The following is a 22324-nucleotide window of genomic DNA, read 5'->3' as shown; positions in this document are numbered from 1 at the left end:
GAAATTTATTGTCTCACAGTTCTGCAATCTAGAAGTCCAAGATTAAACTGTCGAGAAGTTTGATTTCTTCTGATGCCTCTCTCCCTGACTTGCAGATGGCTGCCTTCTCAGTATTCTCACGTGGTCACCCCTTGGTCTCTGTGTATATTGTGTACCCCAATCTCCTCTTCTTATGAGGATACCAGTCATACTGGATTAGGGCTCACCCATATGACCTCATTTGACTTTAATCACCTTTTAGACGTCCTATCTCCAAATGCAGTCACATTCTGAAGTATTGGGGGTTAGGATGTGAACATATGAATTTGAGTGGGAGGGGGCGATACAGTGCAACCCGTAACAGGTCACTAAGAGCTGAGGGAGCTGTTCAATATAAGCCTGTTACCTATGGGACACATGGGGGCCACCACCTTTCCGCATAAGCCCCAGGGACAGCTGTAACCTGCCAGAGAGTGTTTGCAGCCTCACCCAGTCAGGGAAGGAGAGCTCTGCTCTCTCCCCTTTCCTTTCTCCCTTTTTCCACACCAGAGGAACTATCTAGAGAAGAGAGAAGACTTCCTCAAGCCATGAGAGCCATCAATCCAGCCTGGAAGGAAAGGGAGAGTGGGGGGAAAAAGCTTTGAATTGATATGATATCAAAAGTTAAAAACAAATAAGAATGAATCTTCAAAACCAAAAGAAATATTTAATAACAGGAAATATCTGAAAATCTATGAATGGGGCAGAAATATGGTTAAGAGAACTGCCATCCTCACAGAAGGGTAGGAAAGCGTGGGTGGGGGAAGTGACAGGAAAAGGTGATATGTTTTTTGTGTATCCCCAATGAATTGAGATGCCTCAGTATGCTGATTTCATGCTCCAGGCACAGCAGAGAACCACAAAGTTTTCTGTATATGTGACCCTAGGAGGCTGGCAGTTTCCTCCCAGCACCAGCCTGGAGTGGGCGAGAGTCAGATTCTTGTCTCAGGAATAGGGCAAGTGACACGGAGGGTCACTCATGAATAACAGAAATAGCAAATGGTAATTACATGGGCTCTTCATCTCCAACAATCTGTAATCAGAACTGCAGTTCAGTGCTTGGTCTACCCAGCTGTGCAGTTCTGTCTCATGTAACCGTCTTGTGTACCTGAAAAGACTGTTAGCCCTGTGAGAACAGAGACCACGTCTTCTATTTTATGCATATGTATAGCATATGGTTGGGACTGTTTACAGTACTTCACAGCTCCACGCCATTGCCCACATGAGTTCTGCTTTCTGGAGTTACTTCTGTCCCCCACCTCCACACTCATCACCACACCTTCCATCATTCCCCCTCTCCTGCTTCCTAATCCTAATCTCCCAAACTCTGCCCTGACCTCACCTCCTTCAGGAAATTTTGGGTTGGGTCCAACTCCTTGCATCAGTGGAATGTAAATTCCATGAGGAAAGGATTTTGTCCATTTAGTTAGGTCCTCTTTCTAACTCCTAGAGAAGCCGCTGGCACCTACGAGGTGTTCATTTGACTCTGTTCAGGCAGAGAGTGCAGTTTGTGACCAGAATTTCCTGGTAGTCCTAAGAGCACTGGAAGCGTGTTGGAAATATGGGTCATCCCATGGTTTATGGTGTTAGCTGGAAGCCCACCATCATTGGACATCTATTTAACAAGTTGTGAAATTCGGAGAAGAACTTCCATTTAGAATTCTGTAATCTGAATCTAGAAGAACAAGTATGAAGCCCTGTTTGGACTCGGGACCCAGAGAAGTACAGATGTGATTGCAGAGAAGTACAGATGTGATTGGAATCTGAAATGGATCGCTAGCCCCCTTCCAGGCTGCAGTGGGCAGGATGGGGACTTTCCCAGAAGCAAAGAGCACACAGTTGACTAAAGTATAAACTGTACCAAGAAGCATGAGATCCACTTACTTGCTCAGAAATGTGGCTGCCCTGGGGGCTGTGGGTGACGTGTGGCCACAATCTGTGCTGCCTCGGGGAGGTTCCATGAAGGACAGCATCCTCCTCTGCCTTCTGTCCTGGCAACAGCTGGACAGCTGCAGGAGAAACCTCACACCTTTTCAGCCCTTGCCTAGAAGAATCTTTGATTTTCTTTGTTAGACTTATTGAAGCCAAGATGCAGGCATAGTGTGGTTGCGGTGGTAAGATAGCGTATCTTGTAATTCTTGTTGTGTTTTTTCCCCTACCCCTGAATGCTTTTAGGTTTTGAGTTTGCATTCTCCAAGTGCTGTTTTCTTTATGTTTAAATGTAAGCAGCTTAAGTGTTTCATTCCTTTTTAAAAATCTACTTTTAGTTTCTTCTAGCCCATCAGCTGTGGTGGAGTAAAGAGCCCTGGGCCATAAGTCAGGAGACTTAGATGTCGATTGGTACTTTGCATCCCTCATGTTTAATTCTCTGAACCAGCTTCCCACCTGTACATTGAGGGGTTTGCATGAAGGACCTCCCCTGATTAGATGGAACCTTAAAGTCAGACAAACCCCTAATAATCTCTAGCCCAAACCTTCAGTCTGGAGTTTGAAAGCTCTCACTGGGCTCTGTTTTGTTTTTCGATCTGTAGAACCATGCTGTCCAGTGGGGTGTAAAATGTTCTAATACCACATTTTAAAAAGCAAAAAGAAACAGGTTGTCTTTGTTTGTTCAGGATGCTATAACAAAATACCACAGACTGGATGGCTTATAAATAACAGAAATTTATTTCTCATGGTTCTGGAGGCTGGAAAATCCAAGCTCAAGGTGCCAGCAGATTTAGTGTCTGGTAAGAGCCCGTTTCCTGGTTCACAGAGCCTTTCTACTGTGTTCTTGTATAATGGAAGGGTCAAGGGAACTCTCTGGGGTTTCTTTTGTAAGGATGCTGATCCATTCATGAGGGCTCTGCCTTCTTGAATCATGTAACCACCTCTCACAGACCGCCACCTCCCTGCTCAGAAACCTGGGTGCATGTGTATATCATCACATATGAATGGGGGTTAGGATTTCATATATGAATGGGGGGACATAAACAGTCAGTCTGTAGCACAGGTGAAGGTGCAATGATTTTAATAATATACCTTTACTCAATATATCACAAATATTATTCAACATGTACTCAATATAAATCTTACTAATGTGATATTTTACTTTTTTGTTGCGTGGAGTTCCCGAAATCTGGTATGTATTTTGTACTTATGACACATCCTAATTTAGACTAGCCACATTTTCACGTGCACAGTACCCACCATATTGCATAGCTGTAGCTCTAAAGAAGCACTGCCCTGGCCACAAAAGTGCCTGCTTTCTAAGAGAAGTGCAGAAATGCCAAAGAGCTCTTCTTGCTGGTCCTCCCAAGGAAAGTAAATTCTTGTTGCTTCATAAAATAATATTTTATTGTATCCAGATTAATGTTTTTCTGTGTAGGAGAGAAATTACCCTTCTGGATTTGCAGAGTTCCAGTTCCACAAACTTCTAAAATTTCCCTTGATTCTCTTTGCAGGGATAGAAATATTGCTATATTATCAGTAGTAAGAGCAGTGTTGCCTGAAATGTGTTGCATGCAGCACTAGGTTTGTGGGATGTGAAGAGGTGTGAGGGGAATAAGAGATTTCCATGGTCAGAAAGTGTAGGAATACTGATTGTGAAAATCCAATACATATCTTTATTGCAGAAATACTAAGAGATGCCTCTCTCATGTATAGGGCTTCCAAAACCAATAAGATGCTTTTTGTGGAAAGCATCTTGAGGATCAGGAGTCAAGTGGGACTGAGGCAATGCCAGGCAGAGAATTTTCTCCCCGACTTTCTTTTCCAGGGCAACCTTGCCATGTGGGTCTTAAATCCATTCCCAAAAGTTCCTTGTGCTTTCTTAACTCCAGGGCCCCTGCTGATGCTATGTTCTTGAGAAAGAAAAACTGAGCTCAATAATGAGTTGTGATAATGGCTCTAATATTGGGAGCGTTAGTATCTGTTGTGAATCAGAGCCACTATCTTTCCTCAACACATTTTAATAGTTCTTTCATAGGTCCTAAATGTGACAGTGAATGTACATTTTATTTTAAAGTGGCCGTTCAATTTAGAGACATTTTGTTTTATTTCTTTAATGATCCTGTCAAGTATAGCAAATGTGGCAGCTGTGATGTTTTTCAAATGGTCAAAAATGCAAGAAAAGTAAATTCTGCTTCTCTCGGCCAGCATCCTTCACATTCATAGAAAAGAAATATGTTCCCATTTAAGATGAAAGGTTCTTTGCTTTCATTTCATAGCTCATATTGGAGAAAAAGTCTCAAGGCCATTTACAGTTTATTAATTTATCCCACTATAAAATCTCTTTATAATGGGGCTTTCAGGTCATTTTAACCCTCCTCCTCCCTTCTCTTACTAAAAGATAACTCCAGGCATTTCAAATCAAATGAATTAGAAACAAAGCCATTATAATTATAATTATAATCTCTACACTGAGAGGTGGATCACAATTTAACACTTTTTCCCCAGGAATTTGGGTCATATTAATAGAAATTGTAGTTTTCTCTTTAGAATACAAGACCAGCTTCTGACAGTCTGGTCCATATGTTAGATGCATATAAAAGTTAATCATCTTGCTCTGGTGCCAGCTTGTGTGTGAAGAAAAGCTGTAAACCACAGCTGTATGGAGTAACAATTGTGAACTTTACTGGCTTGCACATGTGAGACGTCAGTAAACTAAGTAAAATGTCACTTTACGGAACTGGAGAGTTGGAAGTGGGAGAGAGGATCTCTAAGATTTCATTAAGGTTTGTACTTAGTAGAGTTCATTCCATTCTTTACATTTCACAAGGATAGTTCAAGTTACACAAACCCTGAATCAGCTGTTTTCCAGATGACTAGGTTTGGCTTAGCCACAACAATAGTGATCCCACAACAGTGGGATCACCGGGTGGTTGACCTGGTTTGGTGTGTGAATGATAAAAAAAATCCAGATATCATCTAACATCAGTTGTGTTCAATCAGTTTGGCCAGGCCGCAGTCCCATCAATTACTCAGTAGTCTGCCTTGAATATGATAAAAAAAACTCGGAAACTACTGTAAAATCTTAAATTAGGCCATCCTAGTTGATGGACCGTCTTAGTGTTGACTGCGCAGTGCTGTGTACTGCTGATAGCCAACTTTGGGCAAGAAACTTGAATACCCTTTGCCTCAGTTTCCTTTCTTTGTGGATTGGACACCCAGCCCACAGGACTGTCACATCAAATAATGCTTTTCAACCACTTAGCACATATCTACTACACTGTAAACATTCAGTAAATGTTAGTATTTAAGAATTGTTAGCTCTTCTAGGGAAGTCTGGGTGGCTCAGGCTGTTAAGTGTCTGACTTCATCTCAGGTTGTGATCTTGCCATCCTGGGTTTGAGTCCGATGTTGGGCTCTGTGCTGACATCTCAGAGCCTGAAGCCTCCTTTGGATTCTGTGTCTCCCTCTCTCTCTGCCCCTCCCTCACTCATGCTTTGTCTGTCTTGCTCTCAAAAATAAATGAACATTAAAAAACATTTTTTTAAAGATAATATTACATTATGTGGTCTTTCTGTTGAGAATTTCTGATTTCTGTATTTTAAAAATAATATCTTAATGGGGCACCTGAGTGGCTCAGCCAGTTAAACGTCTTACTCTTGACTTTCGCTCAGATCATGATCTCCTGGTTTGTGAGTTCAAGCCCCAGATTGGGCTCCGTGCTGACGCTGTGGAGCCTGCTTGGGATTCTCCTTCTCTCCCTCTGTCTGCCCTTCTCCTGCTATGCTCTCTCTCTCTGTTTCTCTCAAAGTAAATAAACTAAAAAAAATAAAATGTTAAAAAAATATAAAAATAATATCTTAATAAATGGGAGAGAATAAAATAAACCCTCAGATCTTATATCCTCAGTTTGTTTTCTAGTCAAACAACCCAGCATTTAATAAGGCTCTAGGCAATAGAAAATTGGATATTCTATAAAACTCCCAATTAACCAGAATCCCTAATTAATAACATTTTTGTAAATCTCAAAATGTATGCTGAAAAGATTGTCTCTGAGTCAGGTGATTTGGCTTAAACCAAAACTCCTTGGTCACGTAGGCCCTCTGGGGGTTCCATGTGGCTCCAATCAATCCCCTATACCAGCAACATCTGCATCTCTACTCACCACTGAAACTCTGTTAACCGTAAGTTTAATAGGAACACTTTGTTCCCAAAGCTCAATAAACATTTGTCCAGCCCTCTGGATGATGAAACCCAGATACAAAGAAATTAAGTAACTCATTCAAGCACTCCTAACCAGTAAGGGGCAGACCTGAGACAAACCTCAGGTGGTTTGACACCAGAACTCACAATCCTAACCACTTCACCTCTGTAATCCAGACCTCCAGTAGTTTGAGCAAAGGGTCTGAAATATGAAAGTAACATGGCATGGACAGAAACCAGCAAAATAGGTTATGTGGAGGGAAGTGAGGTGTACTGGGGCCTGCTCCTAAAGAGTATTGGATGTAATGTTAAATAAAAATTTAATGCTATGCAATTTATTCACTCATTCAGTCATGTATTATTTGAGTGCTTACTCTTTGCTAAGTTTACCACTGGGTAGAGAGTGGTAAATAGAATAGACTTAGTGCCCTCCCTCATGGACCTTATACTCCAGTGAGAAGAAACAGTGTTAATTAGATTCATGGATACCTTTCAGTGTTCCATCAACGAACATCTTTAGCTTTGATGAGACATTCTCTAGAAACACTTAACCCATAAATCTGTTTCATTCAGATTCATTACACATCCATGGTGCTACATAACTCTGCAAAATGATTCACAGTCCATTGCTTATCTACTTGGGATAATGAGCCTTGGTGTTCTTGGATGACTGAGGAAGAACATGTGATACTGAAGTTTGACAGAAAATGGTAGATATGATCCATCTCTAGAAGGCAAGGGTAGAAGTCGTCTAAAATGTGGTGGTGCATTGAGCATCTTCAGTGAACATTTTTCTTTAGCATCTACTACGTGTAGGGCACTTTCCAAGTCTTTAGCAGGTGCTGAAGAAATCTTTTTTGATGAGACAGTCTCCAGAAACATTAAACTTTGATTGAGAATAGAAATAGTTAGTGCCTGGCCTCGCTTGTAATCTCTATAAGGAATCATTTCTAAAGATAAATCCCAGGGGCGCTTGGGTGGCTCAGTCAGTTAAGTGTCCGACTTCAGCTCAGGTCATGATCTTGCAGTCTATGAGTTCAAGCCCCACATCAGGCTCTGTGCTGACAGCTCTGCGCCTGGAGCCTGCTTCAGATTCTGTGTCTCCCTCTCTCTTTGCTCCTCCCCTGCTCACACTGTTTGTCTGTCTGTCTCTCTCTCTCTCAAAAATAAACTTAAAAAAATTTTTTAAAGATAAATCCTACGTAAAGTAGAATATTTATATTGATTTGAAAGGACTCGGACACATGTATACTGACTAGCTGCAGCCTCTAGAATTAGCAGACTTGTTATGCTTGTGGAATTACTTCATCAGAGAAATAGTCTTTTGTACTGACTTTTATTCTTAATAGGTTCTGTTTTTTTTTAAACAAAAACCAAAAAACAGTAGTTATGGCACCCCAAGTATGTAAGATAAGACTTTAATTTACAATGTTTTTGAAATTAGATGGTTATTTTGTATGCTATATCACAAGGCCAAAGGCTCAAAAAAATTATGCCATGTTCTTAAGAAATATAATTTTATCCTTTAACACCATGACACATATGAGGTTCAGTAGAACTTTCTGGGCACTGCCATTTTATGAATTGGTAACAATAAAACAAAAATCATACACACACACACACACACACGCACACACACACGTGACATGAGAGAGAAGAGGAATGTGGGTGTGTGGGTGTTCAGAAAACCCATGCCAGTGTAGCTAAGATAGGAGTAATGCTGGCAAGTAGGCATGTTGTAAGTTTTGTTCCCTGCAGAATGTTGCCTTTCTCGGTATGTCTCTTCTTATTTTCTGTTTCTTTTTAGTATTAAAAAAATTTTTTTAATGTTTGTTTACTTTTGACAGAGAGAGACAGAGCATGAATGGGGGAGGGGCAGAAAAAGAGGGAGACACATAATCCTTTTTTTAAAAATATAATTTATTGTCAAATTGGTTTCCATAGAAAACCCAGTGCTCATCCCAACAGGTGCCCTCCTCAATGCCCATCACCCACCCTCTCCTCCCTCCCACCCCCCATCAACCCTCAGTTTGTTCTCAGTGTTTAAGAGTCTTTTATGGTTTGCCTCCTTCCCTCTCTATAACTTACTTTCCCCCTCCTCTCTCCCCCATGGTCTTCTGTTAAGTTTCACAGGATCCACATATGAGTGAAAACATATGGTGTCTGTCTTTCTCTGCCTGACTTATTTCACTTAGCATAGTACCCTCCAGTTCCATCCACATTGCTGCAAATGGCCAGATTTCATTCTTTCTCAATGCCAAGTAGTATTCCATTGTGTATATAAACCACATCTTCTTTATCCATTCGGGGAGACACATAATTCTAAGAAGGCTCCAAGCTCTGAGCTGTCAGCACAGAGCCTGACACTGGGCTCGAACTCACAGACTGCGAGATGGTGACCTGAGCTGAAGTTGGATGCTTAACTGACTGAGCCACCCAGGCGCCCCTATTTTCTGGATTCTTAAGCTGCTGTAGTTTTTTTCAAAGATGTGCCCCTGGATGTTCAGAGTAGGTTCTTTAAAAAGGGAGCGAGGTTATCTGGAATAGTCATTCCTTGAAATAAAGCAAAATAATTGGTAAATGTAAAAATAGACTTGGATAAGTACACATCAAAAGTTAACCTTGGATGCTTGGACTCAGTAAAAAAAAGATTTACAAAGTAATGATTGTATTCGGATTAGTACCCAGTTATTCAAAATGGCCAGTATTTACTAACACGCAAACTGAATGAAGCATAATTTTTTTTAGTAGGAGAATATATATATTATGAAGATGTTGAAGATAAGCACGTTGAATTCCTTAATCTTAAAAACATTGCAGGGAGGGTGCAAACACTTATATTACTGTCCCCTATCTTATGTGCTAAGAAGAATGGTATAAATGTTGGAGATCTGAATAAGCTCATGATAGCCACAATAGCCAGGTGAAGGAGGAGTCACTAAAGAGACCACAGAAACAGAACATTGCTAGTTGCTTGTGGTGACCAGCTGTGAAGAGAGCTTTGGCAAATTATGTATCCAGGTCTCGGTAAAAATCATTTATACTTCCTTCATTTATCTAAGCCACACTGTCATCACTGCTCCCTCATCCTTCTGTTGCCTACCAAACTGCAAAGAAACAATAATACAATGTACATATTTTAATTTTATCTTCTTTATGTTATTCTTTCCAGGCTTCTTTTGAGATGGATTTCACATAGGTAGAATTTCAGAGCTGAATGAAAGCCCGACACTATTCAACCTTTTTTACTCTAACTTGCATCCACAATTTTTACTCATTTGTTCTGCATGATGTTGCTTTAAAAAAAAAAAAAAAAACTTTTTAAAAGCAGTTTTAGTTCACAGTAAAATTGAGGGGAAGGACCGAGATTTCCGTATAACATAACCCTGCCCACACATGCATAGCCTCCTTCATAATCAGTATCTCCCACCAGAGCGGTACATTTTTTATAATGGATGAACTTAAATTGATACTTCATTATTACTCAAAGTCTATAGTTTACATTACGGTTAACAGTTGATATTGTATATTCTATGGGTTTAGACAAATGTATAATGACATGAATCCATCATTATGGTACAATATGGAATATTTTCACTGCCATAAAAACCCTCTGTGCTTTGCCTATTCAGGAGAGTCCCCCAACTTCTAACCTTTATATCCCCATAGCTTTGCCTTTCCCAGAATGTCATGTAGTTGGAATCATATAGTATGTAGCCTTTTCAGATTGGCTTCTTTCACTTTGTAATGTGCATTTAAGGCTCTTCCAAGGCTTTTCATGACTTGATAGTTCCATTTCTTTTTAGTACTGAATAATATTCTGTCATCTAGATATATGTACTTTATGCATTTACCTGCTATAATATATCTTGATTGCTTCTAATTTTTGGCAACAGGATTTTGTGTGGACACAAGTTTTCAACTCCTTTGGGTAAATATCGAGGAGTGGGACTGCTGGATCCCATGCTAAGAGTATGTTTAGTTTTGTAAGAAACCACCAAATTCTCTTCCAAAGTGGCTACGCCATTTTGCATGCCCACCAGCAGTGAATGAGAGTTCCTGTTGCTCTACATCCTTGCCGGCATTTGCTGTTATCAGTGTTCTGGATTTGGCCATTCTAATAGGTGCGTAGTGGTGTCTGACTCTTATTCTAATTTGCATTTCTCTGTAGATATGTGATATGGAGCATCTTTCCATGTGCTTATTTGCCATCTGTATATCTTCTTTGGTTGTTTATTAAGATCTTTGGGCTGTCTTGGGATGCCTTGCTGTCTCAGTCAGTGGAGCGTGTGACTCTTGATCTTGGGGTTGTGAGGTCAAGCCCCACCTTGGGTGTAGAAATTATTAAAAAAAAAATAAACTAAAAGAAAAAAAGAATATTTAGTCCATTTTTAACTGGGTTATTTTCTTGTTGAGTTTTAAGAATTGTTTGTATATTTTGGATGACAGTCCTTTATGAGATGTATCTTTTGCAAATATTTTCTGTGATGTTGCTTTTTGAACAATATTGCTGATTGCCCCGACCAGCTCTATAAAGCCCAGGTACATGTCTCACATGTCCTGGCCACAGATGTCACACAATCTCTTTGGTACCAGGTCAACATAGTTCCTTGTAGTTCCCTCTCACAAAAGGTTCTACCCCTCTTAACACCACATTGCCTGGCCTTGATCTAAATGAAGCTGTGTAGCCACAGAGGGTGTGCTCCATGGGTGCCTTGGCAGAATTCTATGGCATACATGTAGAGGACCACTAATCTACTCAAACTCCTCATTTGACATGTAATGCAAGCGAGTCACAGAGAGTAGAGTGATCTCAAGTCAATGGCAGGCCTGGGATAAGAATCCAAATTTCTCACTTTCAAGTATAGCATCCTTTTCATTGCTTCCATGCTAAAGAGGGAGAACCAAAGAAGCATTTATAGTTTCAGGCACTCAGTTGTCATCCTGCACAATGGGAGTTTCACAGCATCTTATTTTCTGTGTGACTTTCTGGGTCTTAACTGAAAACCTAAGGAAACCTAAGTATTGTGCTTCACGCAAAGAAATGGTACAATGGATTCATCATCAACAGATAATGTATATTGAGTGGAACTTCTAGGGGAAGGATTTTTTTTTTTTTTTAAGTCAGTGATCAGTTTATTCTCTCCTGCCTGGGCATTTTATTTCGGATTCTATTCTTAAATATGGAATGTTACTTTTCTGTGTGCAACTACCTGATTCAAGACTTTGGCCTAATTAGTATTTGTACCAACCAAATGATATTAGTCCTCTATTGGCTTATATCCAAACCATCCAACTTCAGCCAAACAAATGGTTGAGTACTCTATCTGAAGACCCCTGGAGCCGCAAAATAGCAAAGATTTTATTCATAGTCCCAGTGACTTACAGTGCCTTTGCAGAGCCTGCCTCTTCCTCCTTTTTCATGTTTTCTTCCCCCACAAATTGCCTTCATAGTTAGTGTTTTCATTGGGAAGGAGGGGCAAGGAACTTGGGTTTATGCTTATAAGGGTAAAATAATATTTTATGCTATTATTAAATATCTAATATAAAAGTGAGAAGCTGCTTGGGAGTTTGATGTGTAGGGTCTCTGGAAGTTTCTGGAATTTTTAAAAAGTTTTTATGTTTTTTGCTTATTTAAATAATCTCTACACCCCACATGGGGCTCAGACTCACAACCTTGGGATCAAGAATCACATGCTTTTCTGACTGAGCCAGCAAGGCACCCTAGTCTCTGGAATTTTTAAAGATCTCTGTTCTCACTAAACATTCTGCATCTTCCAAATAGAATCCTTTCCCTTTCATGTCAAACTTCTATTAATCCTTCAAGATCTAGCTCATTTACTGCCTACTCTCCAGCTTTCTCCTCATTCTGTCAAGAAAACTTAGTCTTCTATCCTCTCATGTCACTTTATTCAGGTTTATTACAACACTTTCCACTCTAAACTGCAATGAATTGTTTATATGTCAGTCTTTTCCCTACCCCTAGCAGCTCCTCTGGGCTGTCCTCTCCTTGAGATACAAAAAACGGTGTTCTATTCATTTTTGGAAGAACCATGGAGGGCCCTTAATGTCTTACTTCAAAGCATGAATAACTTGAGCACCATTAACTGAAAGAACGTCTGCTTCTGAACTATCTCATCTTACCCAGACACTGGATGGTCTATAGCTACCCAACATTTCCATCAACAGAATCATTCTGTAAATGTTTTGTTCCTGGAAAGCTTTCCATTCTATGCAAACATCTTGCACCTCAGTGAAGTAATACTACATATTACTAAATAATTTATCCATGAACAAATGAGATCTGGATTAGTTGGCAGAGGAGGATAGTAACCTGAAGATTTGGAACATAGGAAAGGTTTGATGGAGGAGGTCTGTACTGCCTTGTAGAGTTCAAGAGTGGGGCAAGAAAATAAGGGGAACTGGTTGTTGGAGTAGGGAAGAGATACAGCATTAAAGCCATGTTGCACCTTCAAAAGTGGGAATGGGAGCGTGAAAAGGAATGTGTGGGGGTGCCTGGGTGGTTGAGTTGGTTAAGTCTCCAACTTCAGCTCAGGTCATGATCTCACAATTCGTGGGCTCAAGCCCTGCACTGGGCTCTACACTAACAGTGAGGAGCCTGCTTGGGAATCTCTCTGTCCCTCTCTTTCTGCTCCTCCCCTGCTCATTCTCTCTCTCTCTCTCTCTGTGTCTCTCAAATAAATAAATAAACTTAAAAAAAAAGGTATGTGTGGAACTTGAATATATCCCTCACCTAAATTATAGTTTGTCCAGGACCAGCCCTGGTTGGACTAAAACCTCTGCTGTATGTGGATGTTGCTCTGAGGCTGAAATAAACCAATCTCCCATGTCAGTGACCAGTGGGTGCTGACAGATCTGTGTATGTGAAATTTCATTTTTCTTTTTTCCTGAATGGGTCAGATCTTCTTTGATAGATGTCAACCGTCTAGGCTCCAGTACTATTGTGAACACATGTCCTGTCATTTACAAGCAAACTCCACCAGAAAATGTGGGGAAAGCAGACAATACTCAGAGGTGTGTGTGGGCTTGTGTTGTTGTTGTTATTGTTGTTGTTGTTGTTGTTTTAACATGGCTTTGCCTATGGGGAGACTGAACTGGCAGCTTCTGCCAATGTGGCAATAAAATGCAGGAAACAAAGACCTTCAGCTCCACTATTGACCAAGTTAGGAAAGGGAAGTCTTGTTACCCCCTTGAATTCTCATGATTCAGTACAGTTATTTGCTGGGCTGGCATCCTGTTGATGAGTTTTAAAGCTTAAAGGAGGAAAGAAGGAATTACTATTTTTCCTCAGCTCTACAATTTTAAAATCACTGGGTCACAGATCTTTAAAGCTGTGGTTCACGTTCTAAATGAAAAAGAAAGCAGCAAAAACATTGGTGTGGCTTCCTTCAAGCAGAATAGTCCAGAGGTGTTAATTATGCAGAAACTCCTAAGATGCCAGACAACTGCCAATTAAAACCCAATTCAGGAATGAGAAAGGGGTTTCTTTTGGGCTTTGAATTTCCCATGTGCATGTTTTTAAAGGTAAGGTTGTGCACTCAGAAAAGAGAGTGAATTTGTTATCTGTGCATCTTTCTTGTATAAAACAGCTGGGAGAGTAGGCTGGTGTTTTATTTACTCTTGCTGCCTTCCCTTCACCAAACTACAGCCCATTCAATATATTGTCAGTGTTCTTCTCGTGAGAGATTAAGTGGGCTGGGAACTCTCCCACCTCCCCCCTGCCCACTTATTGATATTAATACTTAAAGCGATAGATGAATGCCAGAGGAGAAAGTAAAAACTGGGAAACGAAATCTAACAACACACTTTTTCTCTTGGCCTCCTACAACTGTTTCATATTTTTTGTAGCTGTTTTAAGTTACCTCAGTGTATCAAATCTAAAACAAATCCATATTATATTTAGGATAGATATAGGTATGTAAAAAAACAAGATTTTAGCATACAAAATACTATAGTATGTTTTATGCAACTACTGAATTTGACTCCTTGAATTTTTATTAGCTACAGTGTTGTTACTGAAATTAGAACACTGGGATCACTATAGGCATCACATCAGCATAGGTCTGTCCCACGCTGACTTTGTAAACATTATACACACAACCTGGTGATGAGACAAAGTAGAGTTTGTTACTTACCACAGTAAGGGAGCCACTGCCTCTCAAAGCTTTGGCAGTGTCCTGGAGAAGGAAAAGCAGGATCAGAATTTAGTGAGAGATACAGGTTTTTTTAGGATGGGTCTTTCAAAGTAAGGAGGCTGATTAGGGTTGGGTAGGGATCACAAAACAGTAGTCTACGATTTGATGGAAAAAACAAGGTGAGGATTTTTGAACTCCATGATTCATAGAACCGTAGGGGGTAAACTCACAGTTGATATTGTCCATTGAAGAGTTAATGGGTCTTAGGTCTTTTAGGAAATTCCTATAATGAACAGTCAAACTGTTGCCTGGAAAAAGATTCATGCTAATGGAGGCTGGGATGATATAAGGTCATTTTCCTATAGATAGTAAGGTGTGGTTTAGGTTTTCTGTATCCAGACTGACTGTTGGATCAATGGTTTCAGTTCTGTGGTCTCCTCAGATAACTTATTCTGGTAGCAGATGAACTGAAACATTTGATTTTTTTTTTAATTTGCATTTCCTTTTTTAGTAGCAATTTGACATAAGACTTTTTACATTTCATCATTGATTTGCAGTAATTTATTAGTTTATGAACCTATACCTTGTGTTAGGGAAAATTAAAATACGAAAAATTTCCAAACAAATGCGCACTAGCAGTCACCACTGGAACCCTGCAACAAATTCTGTAAACCAGAGAGGGCAGCAGAGGGAAGCCAAATTCTATGCGTGATTATTTAAACAGCAACCCGTTATTTTGGACAATTCTTAGGAAGCAATTTAGGAAGATGAAATCATGAGTTTTGGGTACTTTCCAAGAGATGAAATCCTCTGAAGCAGGCAGGAAATTGCCATTGTTTAAAAGTTCCAGCTCTGTCTTCAGACCACTTGTCTCTTTCTCTTTAAGTTGGAAGCAGAGAAATTGTGCGGGATCATCGTAAGCTCCATTTCAGATTCTTTCTTAACCCCGTTCCGACATAGGATATAAATTCCATTAGATGTCTGTGACTTCCATTTTCTCTCCTTAGCACACGTCAGTAGCCACAGTCTGGAGAAGGACAGGAGGGTGCTCTGGGGCAGTAAGGCATCCTTAGCCAAAGAGGCTGTCTAGGGGTGAAGCAGGGAGGAGGCTTTGAAACAAATGTGAACACTGTATTTACATTTAAATTAAAATGGAAACTTCTTATAGGTTATGTTTCTGAAAGGTGTGTGTCGTGCATCTGCTGAGGTCTATTGTTTATTCATGCTGTAAATCCTTTGAAATGTGTTAAAATGCTTCCCACTCATTATAAAGCTCCTGCCACCCCTGGATTATGACTTTGATGTCACCAATCCTGCTTCAAAGGCTTCTTTCTGGGCTATTAATCACAGTTTAGCCTCTGAAGATATCGCCAGAGAAAACATTTGGACATCTTTGTGCTAGACTTGCTAAAAACTTTGAAATCTTGAGTGTCTTGCCTGTGCACAAATTGCAGCATTTCCTTTCATTGACAACTTTTTATTTTGCTACAGAATCAGATGACATCCTATGTAAAAAAGCAAACAGCTCTCTTCAAGAACTTAGTTTGGGAGGTTAGGGACGGGAGAGGAGAGGAGAGATTAAGGATGGGTGGGGAGAGGAGAGAGCGTCTGAGCAGGCCACTCAGCTCCTTCAAAGGTAAAAGGCATTGGGAATCAGAATGGCCAAGAGATGGAGGTTCAGAGTGGGGGTTGCCTTATCATTTTCTCACCGTTCAACTGTTTTTTTGACTGACCAGTGCTCACAGTTGCAAATTAGTAAGATCCCTTGGTGTTCTCTTGCCCTCTATTCTCTGCTTTGAGTCCTAGGTAAACTATGCACAGCAAATAGTAATAATAATATGACTGGTAATAATTAGTGCTGGCTGACATGAAGAGAGCACTTACCTTCACCAACCCTGCATTGACAGTGCTTGACATGAGTTACCCTCACTGAATGCCTGCAACAACTCTGAGAGCAAGGTAGTACTGTCTTCATGTTATAGATAAGGCAACTGAGGCTCTGAGATATTAATTAACTTGTTCAAGGTCACACCCCTGGCAAATGCAAAGACCCATCGGCCCCAGACTCAACGGCCCTTGCCCATATTCTCTGTGTCCTCTGGTTCCCTGTGTGGAGTTCTCTCTGTGTGCTGAGAGATCCATACTGCCAGATCTGCTAATCAGTGTCTGTGTCTTAAACCTTCACAGTGGGGTTCTCTGTTGTCCAGTTTCTCTTTCAGGAAAGCTCCTAGCATCTGTTTTCTTGTATATCCATCTCCTTCAGGGACTAACAGTGCCCTAGTTCAAGACAGTTTTTTAATTGTGGTAAAAGAAACAACATGAAACCTACCCTTCTAACACATTTTTAAGTGTATAGTACAATGTTGTTCACTGTGTGCACACTGTTTTACACCAAGTCTCTAGACCTTTCTCATCTTGCATTACTAAAGCTTTATACCCAGTGAGCAACAGCTCCCCATTTCCCTGTCCCCTCAGCCCTTGCCAACCAACATTCTACTCTCTGCTCTTATGAGCTTATCTATTTTAGATACATCATATAAGTGGGACCATGCTGTATTTGTCTTTCTGTGTCTGCCTTATGTCCCTTAACATAATGTCCTCCAGGTCCATCTGTGTTGTCTCAAATGGCAGGATGACCTTTTTTATAAGGCCAAGTAATATTCCATTGTACGTATATACCACATTTTCTATATCCATTCATTCTTTGATGAACATTTAGTTTGTTTTCACTACTTGGCTGTTGTCAGTGATGCAATGAACCTGGGAGGCAAATATCTCTTCACAGTTCTGTGTCCAATTGTTTTGGATAAATACCCAGAAGTGGGATTGTTGGATCACATGGTATTCTGTTTTTTATTTTTTCAAGAACTTTCATACTGTTTCCATATTGGGTGCGCCATTTTACATTCCCACGGGCGGTGCACAAAGGTTCCAGTTTCTCCATGTCTTTGCCAACACTTGTTATTTTCTGTTGTTATTGTTGTATTTATAATGATTATCCTAACAGTATAAAGTGATATATTGTTGTTGTCTTGATATGTGTTTCCCTGATTCTTAGTGATGTTGAGCATCTTTTTATATACCGGTTGGCCATTTTTATGTCATCTTTGGAGAAATGCCTATTTAAGTCCTTTGCCCATTTTAAAATCAGGTTATGTTATTTTAATTTTTGCTGTTGGGTTGTAGGAGTTCCTTATAGATCTTGGAAATTAGCCCCTTATAGATGGTTTGCAAATATCATCTCCCATTGTGTAGGTTGCCATTCCCTGTGTTGATTGTTTCCTTTCCTGTGCAGATGTGATCTCACTTGTCTATTTTTGCTATTATTGCCTGTGCTTTTGCTATCCTATCCAAGAAATCATTGCCAAGATCAATGTTATGAAACTTGCCCCCTATAATTTCTTCTAGGAGTTTTATAGTTTTAGGTTTTACATTAAGTCTTTAATCCAATAGGATTGAATTTTGTGTAAGTTAGGGATCTAGTTTCATTCTTTTCCATGAGGATATTGAGTTTTCCAAACATAGTTTGTTGAAGAGACTGCTTTTTCCCCATTGTATAATCTTGATACCCATCTTAAAGGTCATTTAACCATATATGCATATGTTTATTTCTGGGCTCTCTGTTCTGTTCCATTGGTCTATATGTTTGTCTTTATGCTGCTACCATACTATTTTGATTACTGTAGCTTTATAAGATATTTTGAAATCAGGAAGTGTGAAGCTTTCAGCTCTTCTCTTCCTTCTCAAGATTGTTGGGAGCTTTGGGTCCTTTGTGGTTCCAGATGAATTTTAAGATTGTTTTTTACATTTATATTTTTTAAAAAATCCATTAGGATTTTGATGGGGATTGCATTGAATCTATAGATCTCTTTTGGTAGCAATGGACATTTTAACAATATTAGGTCTTTTAATTCATGAACATAGTAAAGAGTAGCAGAATATGCCACCCTAAAATATGCCACTTTGGCATAAAGATTATTTTGAGCTGAAAGCAATTGAGAAAAAGCAGATGTAAGAAAAGCTCTCTACCCTCCCCCTATTTGCATAAGAGAAAATTTGTAGAAGTGTCCCCCCACCCCAACCCTTCTGTGTCAGGAAGAACAAAAGTTACTCACCAGAGACAACTCTAGACCCTTATCAGCCCAGAGACAGCACCAAAGGAATCTATATAACAAAACTTCACTAACTAGCCCTTACGTTCCATTAACTTCTCCATATATTTACCCTTCCATAATTTACTGCCCCTAGAAACTCAAAGATCTTTTTTTGTTGTTGTTGTCTTGTCACTTACCTAGAAATTTCTTGTTCTTTTATTAAGACGCTATGTGAACCCAATTCTAGCCACCCCTTGAGTTACTCATTACTGGGTACTCCTGTGTGTGTGTGTGATGCATACAGTAATAAACTGGTTTGTTTTTTCTCCTGTTAAACTGTCTTCTGTCAGTCAAATTTTCAGGGCCCCAGGAAATGAACCTAAGATGAGTAGAGGAGAAAGATTCTTTTCTTCCCCCAGAACAAGACGTCTTTCCATTTACTTGTGTGTCTTCTTTAATTTCTTTCAAAAATATTTTGTAGTTTTCAGCATATAAGTCTTTTGCCTCCTTGGTTAAGTTTATTTCTAGTATTTTATTCTTTTTGATGCTATTGTAAGTGGGATTGCTTTTTACTTTCCTTTTCAAATTTTGATTGTTAGTTCATAGAAATGCAACTGATTTTTCTAGGCTGATTTTACATCTTATAACTTTACTGAATTCATTTATTCTAACAGGTTTTTTGATGGGATCTTTAGGGTTTTCTGTACATAAAATCATGCCACCAAAGAACAGAGATCACTTTACTTCTTTCTTTACAATTTGGATGTTTTTTATTTCTTCTTCTTGCCTAATTGCTTGAGCTAGGGCTGCTAGTTGGTGGTGGGAGTGAGCATCCTTGCCTTGTTCCTGATCTTAGAGGAAAAACTTTTAATCTTTCACTGTTGAGTATGTTAGCTGTGGGCTTTTCATTTATGTCCTCTTTATGTTGTGGTAATTTTTTTCTTTTCCTAGCTTATTGAGTGAGTTGGAGAGGTTTTTTGTTGTTGTTGTTGTTTGTTTATGAAACTAATATAAATTCAGTTTATATTATAAATTATAATTTATAAATTATTACAGTTTGTTTATAATTTATGTCATTAAGGTTTCAAAATTCAAATTCTTCTAAATTGTTTATATTCACAGAAGATCATTTGGAAAATTAATAAAAATACAAGGCCAAAAGGGAAAAATTACTCATAATACTATTCCTTAACTTTTCCTTCACTTTAACTTTTTTGTCTTTTTTGCTTAGGTAACTTGGCCCAGACAAGAGCCAGGATAACAGCAGCCTCAAGATCTTTGCCTCCTCATTTCAGTGCTGGAAGAGCCAAGGTGAGTAGCAGGTTTGTACCCAAAATAATGGGGACCATGGGGTGCTCCTGCCTTGGGGACAATCCTAGGATAGGCAACTTTAGTTTATCTGGCACACTGCTGGGGCAGTCTGGTCAAGAGATGGAAGGCCAGGAGATCAAGAATTAGGAAATTTGAAACAATATCATGGCATCCTTACAATCTTGTGTCAGGGAAGAAAACTTTTCCTCTACCCTTTTAACTTCAGTTCTTGGGGGACTATGAATTAAACTCAACCTGAAAGGTTAACAGGGGAAAAAGCAGATTTTAATCATGCACATACAGGAGCTCACTCAAAAAAGTGACTCAAAGGGGTAGTTCGAATTTGAGACTTATATACCATCTTGATAGGGATTAAACAGGGGGAGAAGGGCACTTCTGGGACAACAAATGACTTTTGAGAAAAGCAAATGGTCCCTTAGGAGAATAGATGGGAGATAGGATAGTTTTGCGAGTGTTTATTTAGGCAATTTCTTATCCCAGTGCTCATTTCTCCTCTCTGGTGATAGGAGTCAGTCTTCCATGGCAGGTTGTGAAACTGCCAGGGAGGAGATTTATGACAGTTGGATTATTTTGAGAGGTCCTGTTTTTAGCCAGATGAGGGGAATTCAGAATAAGCGTCTTCTTGCAATTGTTGATTCTCAAATGTCCTCAGTTCAAAATAATACCTATGCCACTAGGAGTATTCTGGACCCCTTCACATGATTTCTCAGAAAGACCAGTTAAAATACAGAATAGTGACACTTGGAAATAAAGTCTATCTAGAAAGAGATAAAGCCTTTTTCCTTGAGGCTGTCACTAACCTACAAAGGAGGATAACTGGGACCAAATGGAGTCAGCAGGGAGGAAAGAAACCAAACCATTTTTTATCGCTCTGCTTTGCCCTCTGAAAAATGAGCAGTGTACTTGTCTGTGCAAAAGGGATGTTAGAAGGGTTAGTAAATATCCTTCTGTAAAATATTTTTAATTGTTCCATCCTGCCTACTAATGTTTAAGCAAGGATCTCAAGGATCGGATGGTTAATGTTCATTGTATATGCGAACTCCGAAAACCAATTATCTGAAAGGTGATAGAGTAATAAATAGATCACATCTCTGAATTTTCATATATTTTTATTTACATTGAATATTAAATTATTTAATAAAGAATAATAAATTCAGCCACACATAATCCTATTGAGTATTATCTCAGAATTGATAGACACATACATATCTTTACTTCTTTTGAGAATGGCTTACCTACACATAATAGGGACCCAGATCATTTTTATTAGCAATAATTTTTATACCCATATTGCTATTATAACCCCATGTATTACTCTACTTTTCAGTCTTGTGAGTTTGTGGCAAGGTATTAGTACTGTTTAACTTGGTTTATATGGAACCCTAGAAAAGATTCACTTAGGAGTGTCGGTGGTTCTAAGATATTAAAATCTCTTGATATTATTACATGTAAAATTTTGTAAGTACAGTTGATTCTTATTTTTTTAATGTTTCTTTTTTTTAATGTTTATTTATTCTTGAGAGAGAGAGAGAGAGAGAGCGCGTGCGCGCGCGCACACACGAGTGGGGGAGGGCAGAGAGAGAGGGAAACACAGAATCCGAAGTAGGCTCCAGGCTCTGAACTGTCAGCACAGAGCCTGACGTGGGGCTCGAACGCACAAACTGTGAGATCATGACCTGGGCTGAAGTCAGACGCTTAACTTACTGAGCCACCCAGGCACCCCAGTTGTTCCTTATTACTCATAAAAATTATGTTCTGTAAAGTTGCTGTGAGCACTGAATCAGCAAATACTGAGGCATTGCTCCTAGGGGAAATACATGGTTAGGTTCCTGAAGCCTCTGGTCATAACATTGTTGTCAACCAATTAATACATAATCTTGTTTTATGTGTGTTTCTGTTTAAAGGCATGTTATTTAATATATATTCTTACAAATAATTACATACAGTATTTCTTTGTATAAAATTGTATTTTAATTACAGTATTTGTGTTATTGAACTCAAGGCCAGCGGCACTATAACTCATGCCTGAATGAAGTTTATCCAACACACATATGTTCTCTACGAGGTACTTAATAACCTTCTTGCATTTAGGAACACCAGATAGCACACCAGCACTATGCTTGGGGGCTATTTGAAACAGTGTAGTCACTAGCCAAAAGTACAAAAATGCAAAACACATGACACTTAAACAAACTTGGAAAAGGACGCTTGCTTATAGCATGAAAGCTAAAACAGGGAGGCAGAGCGTCACCTTGTTCAACCTGAGCTGGAAACATGTACATTAGGTGATCAAAGTTTTCACCACTCTGTATGTCTATGGATGACTATGAAAGCATTGCAGGTACTTATTTGAGGGTTATAAATAAATTTTTAAAAGTAGGCACATACAGGGTCACCTGGGTGGCGCAGTCATTTAAGTAGCCGACTCTTGATCTTGGCGCAGGTCATGATCTCACCGTTTGTGGGTTCGAGCCCCACATCGGGTTCTGTGCTGTTGGTGTGGGGCCTGCTTGGGATCCTCTGTCTCATTCTCTCTGCCCCTCCACCACTTTTGCATGTTCTCTCACCCACTCACTCACTCTCAAAATAAAT

At 39.5% G+C, this 22324-nt stretch overlaps 1 protein-coding gene across 1 annotated transcript in view; it reads left to right on the top strand.

Annotated features, from left to right (window-relative positions):
- The window catches only part of MYO3B (myosin IIIB), a 407188-nt gene that overhangs the window by 217516 nt on the left and 167348 nt on the right, over nucleotides 1-22324 (top strand). Inside the window, exon 23 of the mRNA XM_049616047.1 lies at nucleotides 19632-19711. Within this exon, the coding sequence (XP_049472004.1) occupies nucleotides 19632-19711 (80 nt within the window). The remainder of the gene's footprint in view (nucleotides 1-19631; nucleotides 19712-22324) is intronic.

This window comes from Panthera uncia (genome assembly GCF_023721935.1).
Source record: "Panthera uncia isolate 11264 chromosome C1 unlocalized genomic scaffold, Puncia_PCG_1.0 HiC_scaffold_3, whole genome shotgun sequence".
Taxonomy (NCBI): domain Eukaryota; kingdom Metazoa; phylum Chordata; class Mammalia; order Carnivora; family Felidae; genus Panthera; species Panthera uncia.
This window is presented reverse-complemented; position numbering and strand designations above follow the sequence as displayed.